Raw genomic sequence first — 19,174 nt, 5'->3', positions numbered from 1 at the left:
TTGCTGCTTATGATATTTCTGTTTCAAGTTGAACTTTATCAAAAGTATGCATTTTTATCTGTATGTTTTTCAGACTGTCTACAAGACATGGTGGCAAGAAATCTGGGGGAAAAATGTTGTTCGTAACTGATGCTTTTCCAGATAATTTTGGGGACATTTTTAGCAAATTTGAATTATGTGGAAAAGTAAAATGTAAAGGTGGAACCCCTACTTTATTCTTCTCTAATCACATTAGAACAACAGTTTAAACATGCGGCGATCGTTTTCCTGTTGGTATCTGCTGTGTGTGGCAGACATCTGAGACAACTGCCTCCAGAGAAGTATGTTCTAGATATTTGCACTCACTGTTTTTACAGCTTAGAGAATCTTCAACCTGCCAGAGACAACTCAGCAGTGCAGTGAGCTATGTCTCACGCACTCATTAGGGCAACAAAAACAAGCAATGGTATGTTGTAATTTGTCTTCCATAAATCTGAATTTTTCACCTCGTATGTTTGTTTTATTTAAGGTTGTTTGTTGGAAATGTTCTGATTACAAAGCTGCACTTGAATACGACGGCAATAAAATATGCAAAGTTTGCAAAGATTGCCATAATTTCTTAACTACTGGCTCCATGGGCAAAGAAGAAAAGAAAAAGAAGGGCTATCTTGTGGTAAGAGAATCTATTACAAGTAATATTGCAAATCAATCAATGCAGTAATACTGAATGCATCCCTATCCATATCGGTACCAGAGAAATACAGCTTTGACAGATTTAGATTTGAGCTTTTGTAAGCATCGCAGATATACATCTGTTTCTATGTTTCAATGGTTTATGGGTGCCTGAGATTGTATCCTGCAGTCAACCCTAACCGCAGTCGTTAGATTTAATCCCCTTCATACAAACACTGTTGATTTTTAATATTGACTTGTGGTGCAAAGTCCACTGCAAATATTACATATCTAAAGCTTTAATATAAAAAGGCTGTTAATACCTTTTTTGTCTCTTATGTTCTTGGTTCACCTGGCCATAGATCAAGAAAATTATAGCGAATAGCATAGGAGTCAGACCACTCAACTTGAACCCTGTTATAGATGGGATTGTGGTCTGCTTTGAAGATTAATAGGTCCAGTATAGCATCCTAAATATTTATGGGAAGGTTACAGAGTGCAATAGGTTATTCTCTTGAAATAAATATTTAATTTGAGTGATGTGAGTATTTGTACGTTTAGTTCATGAAAGACTAAAATCTTATAGGAATGTATGCTTACAAACCAATCTGTGCCTTTGTTTGTTCTCCTCTTAAGTTTCACAAGGTAGTACTAAGTCCCCACCTAACTCTATAGCAATGAAAAGAACCTGAGAAAATATAATGTCATGTTCTGTGTATGTTTCTTCATGGCACACAAAACATCCAATGGGAACAGTACTTTTGAACTCTGGTTTTGTGCCAACATGGATCGAATTTATTGTGTCACTTGTAGTATGATTAGACCAATCCAACAATACATTATTCGTCCGTTAAACTGGATTAATAAAGTCCAACAATCAGCAAAAATGGATTTTGCCGTGTGATAGGTTTTCGCTTTTTTAGGGTTGTATTAACTCTTATCTCGGGTACTCTTTGTTACTAAACAAAATTCAGTGATGTCAAAATTAGCAAATTTCTTGTTTTTGGTCTTTCAGTTTCAAAGTAGATTGTTAATGGCACTTCTTATAAAAAGAACATCAAGCGTGAAACACCCACATTAAGGTATCTGAGGAAATGTCATATTGTTGACATTTATTACTGCAATTCCATATTTGAGTTGTTTTAAATTCGTTCAAATCATCGGATCCCACTTCGAATTCCTTTTCTTCTGTCTGGGGACTCTATAAACAATTCTCCTGCAGTTTTTCTCTCTCTCACACACACCCTCCCTCAAACCCTCTATCTCTCACTCATGGATATATTGTGTACTGTGCATATCATGGTTGCATGGTGACTCCATCATTTCATTTTAGGACAGGTGTTCTGAGAGCTGCAACATGCAGGTGTTCAAGAGAGATGACAAACCCCAGGGGCTAAGACCTGTCATTGCTTTGACTGAGGAAGGAATTATGTCATGAATTGTTCTTATCCTGCTTGCACTAATTTCATGCCCAGTTTGACTGCTTAGGTCCAATGCAGACTAGGTCTTTCAAATGAGACTTTCAGTTAGGAGCCAAAATCCCATGGTCGTTGCTTTTTAATCTACCACATCTCCCGACTTTATGCTAACATCTCTTTGCTTGCCAAGAGGGGACAGTACAAGATAGTGAGTCAGAGTAATAAAGTAAAAACGTACCTCTCTGTACTGACAGTCTTCCGAGAGACAACATGGATGGTATCGGAGTTACTGCAGGCGAGTTGTTGCTTTATGTTGATGTGTCGAATTAAGTCTTTTTTGAATTTTTGATAGAGAAAAGCAAATGTTTATTTTGGGTTATCCCTAACGTTGTCAGACAAAAGCAGCCGAGTAATTTTCCTCATGGTTACATATCTGTTTTCTATTCATCCCAAAGTGCAATCATGTAGCATATGTTATTTTATAATGAAACCTTAAAATCGTATTGGACTAGAAATGTGAGCTTACCACATGCAATGTGGCCAATTCTCTTGTCTTGTGCAGGTCTGCTGTGTCTGCTCTTAAGAGGCTTTACTTTTGTTTCTCCCTAGGTTGAGGCAGCTGAAATCTCCAAAAATAGCATCATTTGTGGCTTTCTTCAATATAATGAGAAATCTAAGCCATGGCAGAAAGTGTGGTGTGTTATTCCTGAACACGACTCCCTCGTATTGTACTTGTACGGTGCCCAACAGGTAATGAAGCAGATGTTGTCCTCACAGAAATAAAACATGTTCCTGATACACATGATTAGATTGTAAAGCACGTCCATTTTACAATAGTTTTAGGAAATCTTAAGAGGTCAAGTAGGAATGTCTAAGGAATCTTTTTAAAGCTGAATAAACTATTAATGCCACTACTCAGTTTAACATGACATTGTGCAAAAACTGTACATAATGGAAGAGAGCGAGCCGAGGAATTCGAGCTGAATTGTTAGCTCGTAGGCTAACTGTGTCTCTTCTAAACTGGCTCAGTAAGATCTTGGTTGTCTAAATGTCATTAATATTTGTAGTAAAGAGCTGATGCATTCCCATCAAACTCACTATATTAACACTGAATGAATGAAGATGGTTCAATCTGGACTTCAAGATTGAGCAAGAAAGCCTTTCGACTCTGAAACACAATGTGCAAGAATAAAGAGAGATGTGAAAGACTTTGAGACAGTGTTACTAAAGGTCAGTGAGAGGGCAGGAAATACTGAGAAAGAGAAGATGATAGGGAGACAGATTAAGCCAGAGTAAAGTCTGTATAGGAGAAAGAAAAGGATAGGGACAGGAGAAGATGGCAAGAGAAATAAGCATTGAGAATGGGATATGGAAAACATTGAGAAGGGAATTGTTTCAATTAATTCTCTCTTTGGAGAAAAATGGTTAAAGCAAAATGAGGCATGGTAAATAACACCTGGGCCAAGCAATTGGGATGTCATTATTGAAAGGAGAGAAATAAAAACCAAAAAAATAGGTTGACAAGGGAAAGAATTCAACATGATAATAACTATAGGGCCCAGGTTATGGAACGAACGAGGGAGACAAAGCGTAATAGAGTAAAATGAAGTCTAAGAATATGGAAAAAAAGGGAGCGGGTGTTCGGCTCAGTGAAAGGAGCAGAGGAGGATTTCCATAGGAAGGTAGAAGAATAAAGAGAGAGCTCTAAGTGATGAAGAGGTGTTTTGAAGAGAGAGATGAAGACAAAGGAAGAAAGGGGCCAACAACATTTTACATAAACAGATTGGAGGAATAAAGGCTGAGATAGCGGGATGTGTGTGAGGACTAAGAGAGCAACTGAGCCAAAGATAGAAAGGAAGAAAGGGAGCGAGAGGAAACAAATTGGGATGAGGAACAAGAGTGAGATAGAAACAGAAGAGATAAAAAAGAACATTATTACTAAAATCAGTAAAATCTCATCGTTAAATGTATTTTCAATTCTGGGATGTTAATTAACTAGAGTTGCAAATAAAAACTAAATATAGAAAAATGGGAAAATGAAAAATGATGGCTCAAAAATGGATAGCACTTAAGGCTTCATATATGCCCTAGAGCTTGCGTAGGTGGCCAGGTGGTGGAGCGGCATGCTGGCAGGGAGAGGGCACCAGCACGCCGCTCCACTTCTGAGTTGCATCAGTTCTCCTGTTTGTCCAGGTATGGAGAGGATTTGGGATGGAGTGGGGTTGTGGGATAGTTGCCTTAGAAAGGGACAATGTGGTATTGTGCACAACTCTTGGCTTCATAGCCTTATCTCAAAGATCCCATGTTGAGTGGAGCAAAGTAAGTGCCTCTTTGGACTTGAGCTGAGTAGTTTTTTCCGACCCTTGAGCTCAAAGAGTGTCTTGTCAATTGAAAGGTGCGATTCCCACCCAAAAGCAAAAGAAGCTAAGGAGGCTTTTAATTGTTGTTATGAGCAGTTAAAGAGGGGAATTTATCTTTCTTTTATGCACATTAAGAAGTAGTGTCTTATTTAATTGTTTATCATGTTGCTGTTTGCTGAGGAATTGTGCCTTTTTCACTGAAAGTGCATCCTGGGCAGACCCAGGATGGGTAAAACACTAGGGGGTGCAAAGGATCCAGCGAGTAGCTAATTTGACTACAGTCTGCAGAACCAGTAGCCTTGTCTCTTGCAGCCTCAATGCACCAATTTGTATCCAAATATTTTAAATCCTCATTTAAAACGCAAGATCAATCTGACCACTTTTGTGTATTGGCAGAGAGTCTATGTGACCAGTTTGATAGAACCTCAGAACTTTCCAACCTGGAGCTCTATAAAGTGGATGCTACCTATTCAATCCTTGTGGGAAAAGGTCCTGAGCCTTCTTTGTTGTCTTGTATGTAAATTGCTGCATGCTTAGTGGATTCATTATTAGCAAGTGTGGTGGTGTCTGGGATGGTTTGGGGCTCAAGTGGATCTAATTTTCACCCGCTTTTCCCATTGCAAGGGCATGATAGAGACAAGCATCCCCAACAATGATCCATATTCATATGCATTTTATCCCCAAGTTTGCATGCTATTCCCAACTTCTTCATCAATTATTCATCTTCTTCTTCTGCCGATGCAAGTCAAGTATCTTATAATTTGGCAAGCAGAGCTGTCAAATAAAGTTTAAACAAGGTGCAAGTCAGCACACAATCCTGTTGTAATCCACTGTGCACCTGTATGAAAGGAATGGTCAAGGGTGAATACACAGACTAAGTAATTGAAAGCCATCATAAACTGTGTATGATAACATATGCCATTATCATTTCATTCATTAGCAAATACCTGCTTTGACAAACAAGATTCAGTTAATGATGTAAATGCTCCTGCACAATCATCTGTGCATATCTCTTGTTGGCTAATGATTTTAAAAAAGAGAGGAGAGGGTCCTGATTCTTTCTTAAACTGCTCTTTTACATATAAAGAGGGCTCGGACCCATAGCAAGAAGAAGAAATAAAAGAATCCCTTTTCTAAACAGATAGCTGAAGCAGGACAGGTGCAAGATCCCTCGATTACAATTTTTTATTAAATATCTGTGTTCTAGCCTACTGGGAAATCTTTGTTAAAACCCAGCTTAAGGGGTGGATTAGTGGAACTTAAACATTTGGGGACAACATGTAATGTCACTTAAAAATGGTAATGTAATTTGCTAAATCAGATAATTTGAAGTCTTGTGCCAAAGCGGTTAGTTCAAAATTGGTATTGCCATTTTTATACATGTCTTCAGCTTTAAAGACTTTGTAGACTAAAGTCTTATATAAGGGAGGCAATGATCATTGGCTGCTACAGATTTCACTGCCTTTTCTCTCTCAGTTCCTCCAATTCAGCATATAATTCCCATCATTGTTTAATATATCCCCATTGTGTTTGAACGTGGTCAGACCTGTCCCATACTGACTCAGTTTCAAATCGTGCAGTCTATTGTGAAAGACCTTATTTCCCCTAGAGGATAGAAAGATCTGTACAGTTTTGAGAAAATAGCATTAGAAGCTACCTTAAAAGGGATTAGTAGTATGTAATTAACTCCTCAGGTAGGACGTCATTTTCCAGGAAAGGTTGGTTCATTGAATTGTGCCAAACAATGAAAAGTTACTTGAGGAAATCTAGAAACCGTTAATAGAGAATTGTGCCAATATTTCATATCCATTCTTATTGTGCTTAAAAGACATTATAGAACCTTAATTAAGGAAAAGAAAATAAAGTTTAATACAATAATTAGACAGAAATTGGAGTGATTGTATTATCAGGAGACTCTAGGAAATTTTGACAATTAGTAAATCAGAGGTATTTGACCTCATTGGCTTATGTAGTTCATAAGGATCTGTGGGTCATCAGTTTGTTGAAATTGCATAGTCATCCAAATGGCCCTTTGTTGTTTCCTATAATGTGGATAATACACAGTTTGATTGACGTATGAAAGTATTAGAGAAGAAGTCCAGAATTTAAGCAAAGCAGCTGAGTCAGGCACCTTACCAGCTATGGTGCTGAAATATAGTGTGCATTGGTGGGCACGATTATGACCTTATTTCCAATGGGTAACCCAATCTGGCAACTTTCCAGAATCCTGGAAAGCAGGCGTGGTGAAAACCATATACATGAAGGGCAACTTAATTCTTCCATCCAACTAGCTGATGATAAGTTTGATAGATGTTATTGCTAAGATGTACTCGAAAGTTGTCCTCCAACATCTGAAGGCATGGATCTTGGAGAACAGCTTATTTCCTCCTGAACAAGTCAGTTTCCATGAAGGTCATGCTATCTCAGAATATTGTTTTTCTCTTTGGGCCTTTGAATGTAAGTCAGTGGATCACATTGATAGTATATACTGCTGCTCCTTCAACTTTAGCTCAGTATTTGATTTATTGATTGAGTGTCAGAAGGTTATTATTTGCTAAGAAATATGATAAATGCTCTTGGTGCCTGGGAGGAGACAACATGGAGAGAGCCCACTTTCATAAATAGTTAGGCCTGACTATCTCTGGTTCCTTCAGGTGGGCTGAGTATTTCAATCAGATGTCAGTTAAGGCCCAAGCAACCACTGAAGGACTAGCAAAGTTAAATCATCCATACGGGTCTTAACTTTATTGCAGGATTTTACAAGTAAAATAGTTCCAGAGCTGAGCTTTTAGCTTGTGACAACAGAGCCACCTGGGATGATATAGAAAGCCACTGTTTACACTGGAAAGAGATATAAAAAAGTGAATGAGCCCTGGCAACGAAGACCTTAAGGGAGATGTTTGCTATGTTCTTGTAAAGACAATACTTGACTCCAGAATAAAAGTATTTTTTTTTAAAAAAGGTCTTAGTTTAATTAATGGGGCGCTTTAATGACAAAGGATGTACTACCTTTCCTGGTAGGAGTAAACCCCATCAGTCTGGAAGTATTATAGTATAGGAACCAACCTACTCAGTCAGGCATGTATTATAGTCTCCATTTCTGTGGAAGTTATCAATCCTCACACTCAGGAGGGTTGATCATTACTATTCTATTTCTTCCTAAAGTTTGTTATAATTTAGATCTCTTTTCACTACAATAGAGAGAAAGAGCTCTGGTCAGGACAATACCTTCAGTTCCACATCACCTCCAATTCTGCACCCAGACCATTCCTGCCTGAATGTAACGTAACTGCAAGAGGTAAAAAGTTCCTTTCTGTCTGATCCTCCCAATGTAGGTATGGACTTCTATTCCTGTTTTGTTTTTTGTCAGTTTTCCAAATACTCCAAAGGACCCACACAGGGTGTATCTTTGGTGTCTCGGCTCTGAACACAACTCTAAGCTGTGTGCTAAGTGCCGCCTCATGCCCCGGTAGGTGAATTGAGACCCAGAGGTGAAGGAATAGTTGTGGCTTTGAGTGTGTGTCTCGCTCACTCTCCAAGCCATGGGCTCAGATTCTGACCTGGGCTTGAGGCTGCTTCTACAACTGTTAGTCTTGGCACTCAAAGTCCTCTGGTAAGTTGAATTCCAAGCCCAGGCATAAGAAAACTTTGCAGGTCTCGACCTCATCCTGCCATTCTGACTTTAGAGAGGTGTGAGAGTGTCACAGTGTCATTCCAATTTTTCAAGGTCTCTGGTCACTGAACAGATTCCTCAGTTGGTCCCTACACTCTCTAAATTTCCCAGGCTGCTGTCAACACTGCTGAAAATCCAGCTCCTTCTGGTATGCCTTTAGACTCTATGAATCCCAGGGGCCTCCAGTTGGGTTCACAATCATCATGCAACCTGACTCTAACCCAGGACCTCAGCCATATTGCACCTGTCCGCAGAGGCTCCATTATCTTTTTGTTTATGACTCTGGTCCTGGATGGTAGAGGATGTGGCATTACTACCAGAGCTACAGACTTTGGAACTGTGGAACTAGGTTCAAGTCTCCGTGTTGCCTCAGCTTCTTGTGATTGTGGGCATATCACTTAATTTCCCCGTGCCTTAACCCCTTCCACACTCATGACGAGCTGGGCTCGTCATGGCGTAGCCTCCTCGCACGCTGATGACGAGCCCAGCTCGTCATGAACAATGGACTTTCAAATAATTCAGCACTGGAGGAAAATATCAATAGCAGTGATGGTGTTAAACAATGAACGTGACCTTGTGAAATGTAACTGGGGCTAATATAAATTGCTCCAATACCTTTGGGATGAGTTTGCCCTATAAAAAACAAAAAAATGCTATGACAGAAAGGGGCACCCCAAGATGATGGTGATGAGGGTGAAGGTGAAAGGGACTGCTTGCTCCCCCTCATTATACTATGATCAGCTATACATTGAATAATAGAAAGCCGGTGGGCTTAATACCTCAGCGTGACTTGCCACTTGGGATACGAAAGGAAGAAAGTGCCATATTGACAGTGGTTGTTTTTAAGGGCAGCTGAGACACTAGAATTGCAGCTATCCTCCAACGAGATGACCAAATCGAATGTTCTGACATTTTTGTAGCCCGGGCCAGTGACCTCTGAGCCCTTAGTTCCAATGCACTCACTGACACTTTGATGTCTACTTAGTCAAAGCCTTGCTCTTCCCCACCTGTGAATTTTCAGGTAGCCAGATATCACAAGCATCCTGATGTAAAGTCTCTGAGCTCGGGCTCTATCTTATGTAGGCACCGACTCCATCATGATTAGAGGCGGTCTCCATATTCCCTCTCTCACACAGTAGGAGTCAACATCTTTCCTGATTTATGCAGAATCATTGTAATTTCTGCCATTCAAAGCAAGATGTCACCTGACCATATCTTTCGAACAACTGTGAAAGTGTCAAACCATTTGATTAATGACACAGTTACGACCATCAATGCAACATTTGTATGGGTCAAATGTCTACTTTCCACTATGTCAAGGTTAATGAAGAACATATACAGACATATCACCAAAATGATGCAGTCTGAATTGACGTCCTTTTACCTTATATGTTCATAAGGAAATGTGTAGGTCACATACCTTGATGCACATAATCTATGTCAGAAATTCCCGGACTTATATCCGAAATTCCAGTTTTAGTATATAAAGCCAACCATTTGTTAAGAGGTCTTTCGCCCAGATTACTGCCTGAGATTCAGCCAGTGATGGTCTCACCTACTGCTGGCGCACTTCACACTTTGCAGATGCTACATCTCGCCTGAAGCTGATTACGCAGACTCCCGGGGGAAGATCGACTGACTGCTACTGCTGTGTGTGTTTGCCCTTCACGGGGAACACTGTATTTGCGCCTCCGCCAATAAAGGCAGCCTTTGCGGTCAATAAGGTATGCAGTGTGTCTCTTCTCCCTAAGAAACTCTGGACTGCAAATTGCTCTGCCTTACATTCTCTCATAGTATATCACATAGAAGTAAATATTAGGGTGATAGGTACTAGATGACATTTTAAAAACATTTTAATAATGCTAGAAATGTTCATTTTATTCTCATTATTTATAACATGCCTTCTTACTTTTTTATGATTTTCAATGTAGTTGTTGTAGATGTACTGAGAAACCGATTGTTCCTGTAGTAATAAATACTTTAATAGTGTTCATTCTTCTTAGTACAGTGTGATTGATACTGCGTCTAACGAAATAAGGTTTGTCACTGTTTCCAGAGTGCCCCTTATCCTTTATGGTATTGTTAGTACCCAAAAGCCATACTTCTATATCAATTGCACATTGCATGCTACAAAAACTTGTCTTTCACATTCATCGCTAGTGCATTGAACCAAGTCCACTTGGGAAGTCAGTGGGAAAGCATATCTTGTAGAGTTACGACAAAGCCATAACTTACAAAACAATCCTACCCCAGAGAGTCTTATTGTACAGGCCTCGACAAGTAAGGTGCATCCTTTTCCAACCACTCAGAATAGGGAATGCAAGAGATAAAATGCTTTTCAAAAGCGCATGTTTTTTTCTGCCAGTCTAGCACTACAGTCCATAAATGCTGTTTGTCTACTGAGCCACTACACATATTGAGACATGACCATTGAGATCCTGCTGTCAGTCCCGGAAAACCTAAGGCGTCTTTGGCGGAGATTATACATGATGGACAGAACATGGCCAAATATGTTATCCACGTAGGTCTGGACTCTACGGACTGCCTATCTGTAGATGCGTGACTGTGAGCCACAATTTTCTCTGGCAATGTACATTCCTCCCAAATGGATATGCCTTTGAATGGGTCCCACCTTTATGGTAAGAAGGTAGACTCTGCTGTGGAATACTTTAAAGTCAACGTGGCTCCAGAGAGCTCCTTGAGGCTGTTGACCACTGCCGAACAGTTTCATCATTAATTGCAAAAGTTTAGAGTCTATTCTAGAAGGCTGGTGTATATAGAGAAACATCTCACATATCACCGAAAAAGGGAGAGGTGGGGGTGGAGATAAGCAATGGCGGGACATCCACTCTGCTTCCAGAGACAAAATCAGAAAAACAAAGGAGAGTGGAACCTGAACAGGCCAAAAACGTTTTTAAGATATCCTCACCCACTGCTGTGTTTTAGTGGCATGTTTCATCACCACTAGTTTATTCATTCTAGTGGTTTGCTTCATCATCGGGTCATCAACCGGAACACCTGGTGTTTCAGGGTTGGCCAAACCTCCACGAAGAGTGGACTTGGAAAGTAGAGGGATTGCTACAATCTCTATTTTCTTGTTCCAGAGAAAGATTGGGCCTCATGCCTTTTGTGGACCTTCAGCCTTTGAATGCCTTCATGTGGAAGGACGAATTCAGGGCCCAGGTCATGTGGACCTCTGCAGCAGAATTTTGTCCTTGGGCATGCAGGAAGTGTATTTTCAATCATTGGGGTGATTCTGGACACAGCAGAGTTCAAAACTTACCCCCCTCCATAATGAGTCGAGGACATTTGTGCCATGATCCAGTTGTTTAAGGCTCGTCCTGGATCATGGTGAGAGCAGCTCTGAGTCTTCTTGGCCTCTTAGACTGTTGTATACTCCCCGGCAGCTATCCCAGATGGCACATTCAAACTCTGCAATGGAGCTTCAAGTTCCAGTAGTTCCAGCATCAGGGGAATGTGGCCAACACCATCTAGGTCTCGGAGGAGAAGACTCAAGATTTGCATTGGTAACTGTTTAAACACAATTGGTCCAGTGGCAGGCCCCTCTCGCTACCTCTCCCAGAGCTGGCATTGATAATGGATGCATCCCTGATGGGCTGGTGAAGTCATTAGTGGAAGGTGGAGGTCAGGGAGCTCTGGTCTATGGTGGAGGATCGGCTCCACATTAATGTGCTGAAGTTGCATGCCATTCAGCTGGCCATGAAGGCCTGCTGTCCAGCGCAGGACAACAGCACCACCATGTGGTACTGCAGAAAGCAGAGTGACCCTGGCTCCTGTGTCAGGAGGCTCTGCTCCTCAGGAGATGGTTGAAGGTCTAGGGCACTTTCCTGTTCCCGAACCACCTAGCAAGATCCATAAATGCGAGAACAGACAAACTGAAAGGCAGTATCTGGGAGATCATGAGTGCTGTCTACATCTCAAGATGTGAGTGAACAATCACCTGATCAGGAAGTTCATACAACCCGTACAATCCCCATTCTAAGATGGCCGACATTCCCCTTTTTTTGGTCCGTCTTAAGTCTTATTAACTTCGCGAGCGAGGGTACAACCATTTGAACAGGAAGCAGCTGGCAGCAAAAACTTACGCTTGAGAAACGAGCTTCACTGCCCGAGAAAGTTCTCCCACTGAAATGTCTGTGAGCCCATTCCACCAGGGCTAAAGCTGCTGCCTACTATGTTGGTATGCAGGGTGCCGGCATTTGGCATCTGCTAGAATGCAACATGGGCATCAATGTATACTTTTCCAAAGTAATTCTGCCTAGGCAGCCAACTTCAGTGAAAATACATTTCACTTGCTCGACCCAGAAAGACTTTTCGGCATGAGTCTATTGCACAGACCCTCCATGTGAGGAGGCATTGCTGTGGTATCTATTCCAAGGTGAGGAGTCTGTGGTTAGAAATATCCATCAGAAGAACAAATTACTTACCTTCAATAAAATACTCTTTTTTGGTGAATAGTGTATCTAAAGACCAAATCCTCACCGCCCTCCCATTTTCCCATTCTATAGAGTGGCTTCTTTTTAACAACCAAAAATGTCCCAAATTATTTTTCGGCACACTTTTACCAAAAATTGTGTGCCACGCTCCACATCTGAAGCTATGGATAGAGTACAGAAAGGAACGTGACATCAGTGCACCTAATTTGCATAGTGATAAACCACTAGTCGAACAGCTCAGAAAAAACACAAGCATTACAAAGATAACTGCTTCAGAATTAACTTCAAAGCATTATCAGAAAGCCAGGCAGAGGGCCCAGGTGTGCTCTGTGATAGAGAGCACTGTCTTCAACAGGATGTATTGCCCATAATGTCTTGCAGTTGTAAAGAAACCAAGTGTTCTGTAACACCACCCCTTTCCAATGTGTTCTATTCCTCTGATAAATCCCTTCGAAAATAAAAACTGAAATACATTAGGTATTCTTATCCAACAAAAAGTTCAGATAAGCTGACCTTCTGTAAAGCAGTTGTCATCCACCCGTTTGCGGCAACACATATGTAAGTACATTGTTAAGTTGTCTAGCACATTAGCTGTCCTACCCTTTCTTTGCTATGTTCCATCAACACAGTAATCGCTGTATCATGGGATTCCTCCATCAATGTTGCAGTGGAGCCGCTATTATCAAGAATGGAGTCTCCATGTAGCTGACAGGTCTAGCCTCTCCATGTGGTGAGCCCTATGAAGGTCTTGGGGAAGGTTATGGAATGTGTGCATACTTGCTTCAGGCTTTAGAGTAGAGCTGGGTGGGAGAACTCATGTCAGGCATTCCAGTAAAATACAGAAGTAGAATGTTCTACCTTCCTACACGCCTGCATGGGCTTTTTCAAAGAGTTCAGGCACCAGCCTGTCTGGCTTGTGTGTATTGGTCATTTGCGGTAAAGACTACTGAAGTACCTATATTACCATGAAATTGTTCACTTTGAGCATGTTTTAGCTTAAACATATCATCAGTTCTACAAAAGCCTGCTATACGTCCAGTATGCTTGGAGCGGAACGTCCTCAAAGAAGGCTGCATTTCCTTTTCAACCTAAGCTATTAAACTGTTAAATCTAATAAATCAGCTGTTTTCCATACCAGCGCTCATCCATTCCCTTCTGTTGGGTGCTCTCTGCTCCCGGAAGAGCCTTTCACTCTGTTGCCTTGCTTAAGTGTAGATATTTGTCCTATGCCTCTCTATCCCCAAGGAGAGAACTTCCTTTCATCTCAGATAAGTTGGCCCTACAAAAACACAGTTATGGCTTGTATTAATTTAATGATTCAGGTGCATTTTAAGACTCTATGACAGACTGTATTTTTTATTTATCGAATAGTGTCCACCTTTGCCTACTTGCACTGCTGAGAGCAGTGCTTACCCGCACCTCATGTCTCTGCACTGTTCTCAATATCTTGGAGAAGTTGCTTCCCTGTGGCTACTCCTGGAAAGGCCCTTAAAGTCAATACTGTGGCACGGTCAAGTGCACATGCACTGGAAAGGCCCTTGCCAAGTTGGTTTAGGGGAGTATGCACTTCCATATGACAGGTAAGGTAAAGACAGGTTTCTGTGAAAAACTTGGGATGTGTTCAAACAAATGTTCAAGGAGCTGCTCTGTACTCAAGACCTATTTAGGACTATATTTATCACGTCTTGCACTTGTTGCATCTTATTATCTTTTGTCCTATATAGGTAAGCTATGGTTAAGCTGTGGTCTGATTTGATTCAGTAGAGTTAAGTGTTATATTTCTAGCAAATCCTTGCTAAATGTGCTCTACATTGTTACTGCATTTGGGCAAAATGAGCTCCTAAGGGTTTTATTCTAGGGTTTTCTTCCATACTTACCTGTTAAGTGGATTCTTTGACTTTAAACCTTTAAACCTATCGCTTGGTGGGGATGTGGTGGGCAGTGTGCAGGTATTGCTTATTCTCAGATCCTGTTTGGACACTGCTGTTATCTAACCCAGCTCTATGGTGAGGCACACCTACTAGATTCAGGTCTGAGTTCCTTGTTATAAATCCTTGAACAACGGGTGCAATTCCTCCAAAAGGTAAAAATCGCTGTGTTATGCTGTTAATACTGGGTTACGTAATTCCTTAACTGTTTTTTAGCCAAAGAGAGTGTTCAAACCATGTTATCACAGTAAACAAAATTTTTCTTAACAAAAATCCGGATTACGCATTAAATAATCTGAAAAGGCAAAGAGACGTTTGCAATGCAACATTGATCCTGGACTTGTAGTTTGAATTAGTCCTGCAGTGTCACCCACCACTTAGTTGCTGTGGGATGTACGCTGGAGAAACTTTGCTAGAGCCAAACAATGTTATATTGTTGTCCTCAAAAAAACAATACAAAAAATTGAAAAACAAAATTTTTGCTTTGTTTTCCAGGACGTTAAAGCTAAGGCAGCCATTCCATTGGTGGGCTACATTGTGGATGAAGCTCTAAGAAGCTCTGAGTTCTCCCACATTTTCAGACTAACCCAGTCCATATCCGTGCACAATTTCGCTGCGGACAGTGAAGAACTGAAGCAAAAATGGTTAAAGGTTATCAGCTCGGCTGTAAAAGGAGAGACACCAAAGTGCCAAAACGATCCACACGTCAGTTTGGAAGAACTCCATGAATCTGCATCACAAAGCTAAAAATGTTAAATCTCTTGCCATACTCTTAAGGGGCAACCTAAAAATCCTGCACGTGAAGCAGTTTGAGCGTGTCTAAAACTGCAAACCTTGGCGACAAAACAGTTGACTTATCCCTCACACATCTTTTGTGCATTCCACCCAGTTACCCTGATAATCACTGTCCAGGCAGGGAGCAACTTAGGGTATGTGACGATTCAGAGGTTGGCTGCGTGGCTATATGATGCAAAGTCTGTGTGCATTACAGACTTAAAATTTGTTGACTGCCACATAAAACTCTTTGCTGAGACATCTGTGATAATTATGGGCAGTCTAGGAGGTCTAACTGAGTTTTATGTGGTCGAATAGTCAACCCATCTGTATTCCGATGCAAGTGACTACATCCACAGGTCGTTGTCTGATCCTTATTTCCTTGTATTCCCGGAATCTCCTTTTTTAATTCACTTCGTGGATAAAGAAGAGCGATCATCATTGCCGAAAGATTCCAGGAAAACCGCTTGGAAATTACAAATTGTGTGGCTGTATGCTCAGTCCAAGTATGAGTAGCATCTGGGAAGTAAAAAATGGGGGTAGCAGAAGTAATAATTATTTCAATTTCAGGAGTCCTTGAAAACCAAATCTAAGCTTTAAGCACTTTATGATGAAGTATCTTTTTGTGTATAATATAATCCTTTCTGAAAGTTATGTTCACATGTTTTGAAACTATTTTGGCACAGTTCTTAAAACTAAAAAATGTGTTTGTGGTTTGAAGCTATTTGAAGAAATCAATGGAAAACATTTAATGCTATTGTGTCATTTTGATGTTGTTCATTTTTAGCCTGCTTTTTTTCTGTGTTGGTTCAAATCACTCAGGCCACACTGCGTCTGATGACACAATAGGGAGACAAACACAGGATTCTCAGATATCTAAATTAAGGTGTAAGAATTCAGTACAATTCAAAAAGTGAGTCCCTTACTGACTGTGCCCCACCCAATTTATCGCAAAACTAAAACTACATTTCCTCCAAATTTGTTTTTTAAAATAATATATTACACTATGTTCTTCCCACCAGCACAATGAAAAAAGAAATGAAGATGGCACAAAGTAATATATAAAAATGTGTGATTTCTCGCAGTAGACTTCAGGCACAAATATTTTGGAAGCGGATGTCCTTCACAATGCTCTGTTAAAAGTCAATGCAGTTTGATAAAATGGAAAGTCAGTGTTAGCAAACATTATGTTGGCTGCTATTAAGCAGAAGTTGTAACAAAAAATGAATTTGTAAATTTATTTACTTTTTTGACTCCATCTTCAGTTAAAAAAATGATTTTAGATATGTTTTAACTTCTTTATTTGGAGAAAAGGTGTATAATTTTTGTTTGTGCTGCATAGACAGCTTTTTAATATCCTTTCACTGTTCACCTTTGTTTGATGTAATCATATGGTCCATATGCCAGCATAAATTCCAATGTTAAACAACGGGGACTTTTGTCTGGAACTTTTACTGCAGAGGTAGGAGTAGGCAGTCAATTAACCGCGGCCCTTCTGCACATCTATTCGTTTCCATTCCATAAATGTAGTATAAAACCTCAAAAAAGGTGTTTGTCAGTTTTTCGAGACTGAGCAAACTGTATTTTATTAATGGTTGGCTACTTCACCATAGCAGAGATGGATTAAATAGTTATATATATATATATATATACGAGCAACAAGCAGGAAATCAGTAGATCCTGTGGTTTCGTACATTTTGACATATTTTAGTAAAGCCTGGAACCATTGTACTTCCAAACAAAACATATGCCTCGCAAGCACCAGCATTATAATTTATTGTGGATCCCGAACAGACTAGGATGAATATTGTGTTTTTGTTACTAGCTAAGGTAGACTGATTAAACTAGCCATATATTATTCTGGTTTCAGCAGGCTTGGAAACGTATACAGAACATATAATGTGTTAACAATGGTACAGTTGTCAATATGTAATGTGTTTGCAGGAAGACAGTGAGTCCCAGAACAATTGTTTAGTGGAGGGTGCATAGTTTTGTAAACAGTGTTACAGTGTAAGTGGACATATAATTTTTAAGAAAAGCAGGGCATTCTACTCACAGTGGGCCTTAATTACCATCAGAATATGCTACCAACTCCCGAATAATTGCTGATCTGGAGCCCTTTGCTGTGCTATGGTAATGAGTCACAAAGGCGTTCATTGCTTGTATTATATTAAAGTCAATGTTTAATGTTAAACTGTCAATTTGTTTTACACATGTACTGGTCAATTGTATCCAGGGACTAATAACAGTCCAGGTAGAAGGAAGACAGCGAGGCAGGGAATCTATCTTCTACATACAGATTTTAATATTGAAGAGAAATATATTTCAATGTTATCTCAAATTGGAAATCCCAAGAGGAGAATATGCATTTAGCTAATTGCAGCTGGGGCAAATAATGAACAGTAATGGTGGAAGTCAACCAGGTTAGAAGCAATACATTTATCCACTGGAATACTGTTGCAAGATGTAAGTCTAAAGTTGGTGTCAATATAATGCCACATATCCTGATGTTCTTTGTCTCTTCATGGAATGAAGAGTAAAGGTCCGTGATTAAGCAACTGGCAGGAACCTCTGTGATGTTGAGACAGCTTTTGCATGGAATTGCTGGTTATTGTGGATCCTGCTTACGGGTCACAATGCGATAAATGTGGCCTCAAAACTTATTTTAATTCAACGCCTGGGATCTGTGCTGACATTCCTTTTTTTATATTTTGCGCTGCAAATTCGCTCATCAACTGTGCCAACATTGTCTTAAAGACATGTTGCTGTAAGAGCAACATAGTAGATTATATTAGGACTTGACCTGTTCTAAAATGACCTGGAAGAGTTGTCTAGTCCCTCATGTCCCATGTCGACATAAGAAATTACATCCACTGCTCTTTCACACACATGCAGGCACACACCCATCATCAAATCATTTTCGCCAAATGATTTACAAATCTATTGACTTCAAAGCAATTTATATTGGTACACCATTGTTCTGCCAGTTGTTCCTACTGAGTTGATGTGACCTTTTTAAGTTTTCACTCTGGCTTCATAAAATGCCACTTCTGTGCATATCGCGTACTGTAGAAAAATGGAATATCCGGGGTCCTCATGAAAAAATGTGGTTTTAGCACAATCATTTTCTGTTTGCTTTGGTTCAGTGTATTGATAGCCCTTAGGTGTAAGATGTATTCAAGGGACTGGAACTGCCATTTTTGTATGTGAAGTGTAGTCTCTTCAACAAAAACAAACCTTAGCAGTGCGTCCCAGGCTTTTTTCTGTGAATGTACATAAGCTTTTATCAAAGCACTTAAGCTTGCCATGAATATCTAGTTGACATGAACGTAATTTGTTTTGTTCTAAAATAGAACTTTCTTTGTTAAGTGGATGTAAATGTTCGTTGTCCTCTCATATGTTGAAAAATTCTAAATCTACAATTTGCTGCATAAAAGAAAAAAGTGGCTATTTTCCTGTCCATAAAACAATGAATGTACAATATTGGATGATACTTTGAGTGTGTATGTATATATTATGTAACATATGTATATTCGGACATGTAGGGAGGGTCGGTTTTGAGAGTATTGTAAAAATGAAGCACTTTAATTACTGCTAAATTAGTTGGCAATTTGTATCTTGTAAAATAAAATCATCATTAAATCTGTATTGTTTACTGCGACATGATAGAATTTTGACATTCGTTTTCTTTTTAGATCTTTTGTAAGTTGGTTTCTGCATTATGGACCTACTATATACAAAAAAAAATTTGTGGAGTTAACTGTAGATATTGTGTTTTTCCTGTAGCCACTATGACATGTTGAAAACAATTAACACGCAAGTAAAGAAAAAACAACTTCTCCATTCATTTTAACTGAAAGTTGTGTATACAAAAATAAGCTGCTTACAAAATTCACAGACTGCAGTGCTACAA

General features: G+C 39.8%; 1 protein-coding gene across 6 annotated transcripts in view; it reads left to right on the top strand.

Moving 5' to 3' along the window:
- The window catches only part of FGD4 (FYVE, RhoGEF and PH domain containing 4), a 600,857-nt gene extending 581,950 nt beyond the window's left edge, over positions 1-18,907 (top strand). For all 6 annotated transcript variants that reach the window (XM_086952768.1, XM_086952772.1, XM_086952773.1 and 3 more), the window contains exons 15-17: positions 509-652; positions 2,679-2,819; positions 14,983-18,907. In XM_086952768.1, the coding sequence (XP_086808894.1) occupies positions 509-652; positions 2,679-2,819; positions 14,983-15,234 (537 nt within the window). In that variant the 3' untranslated portion in view covers positions 15,235-18,907. The remainder of the gene's footprint in view (positions 1-508; positions 653-2,678; positions 2,820-14,982) is intronic.
- The last annotated feature ends 267 nt before the right edge of the window (positions 18,908-19,174 follow it).

The sequence above is a fragment of the Lissotriton vulgaris genome, chromosome 1_2 (genome assembly GCF_964263255.1).
Source record: "Lissotriton vulgaris chromosome 1_2, aLisVul1.2, whole genome shotgun sequence".
Lineage (NCBI taxonomy): Eukaryota > Metazoa > Chordata > Amphibia > Caudata > Salamandridae > Lissotriton > Lissotriton vulgaris.
Note: the sequence above shows the minus strand (reverse complement) of the source record. Positions and strands in the feature narration are given on the sequence as shown.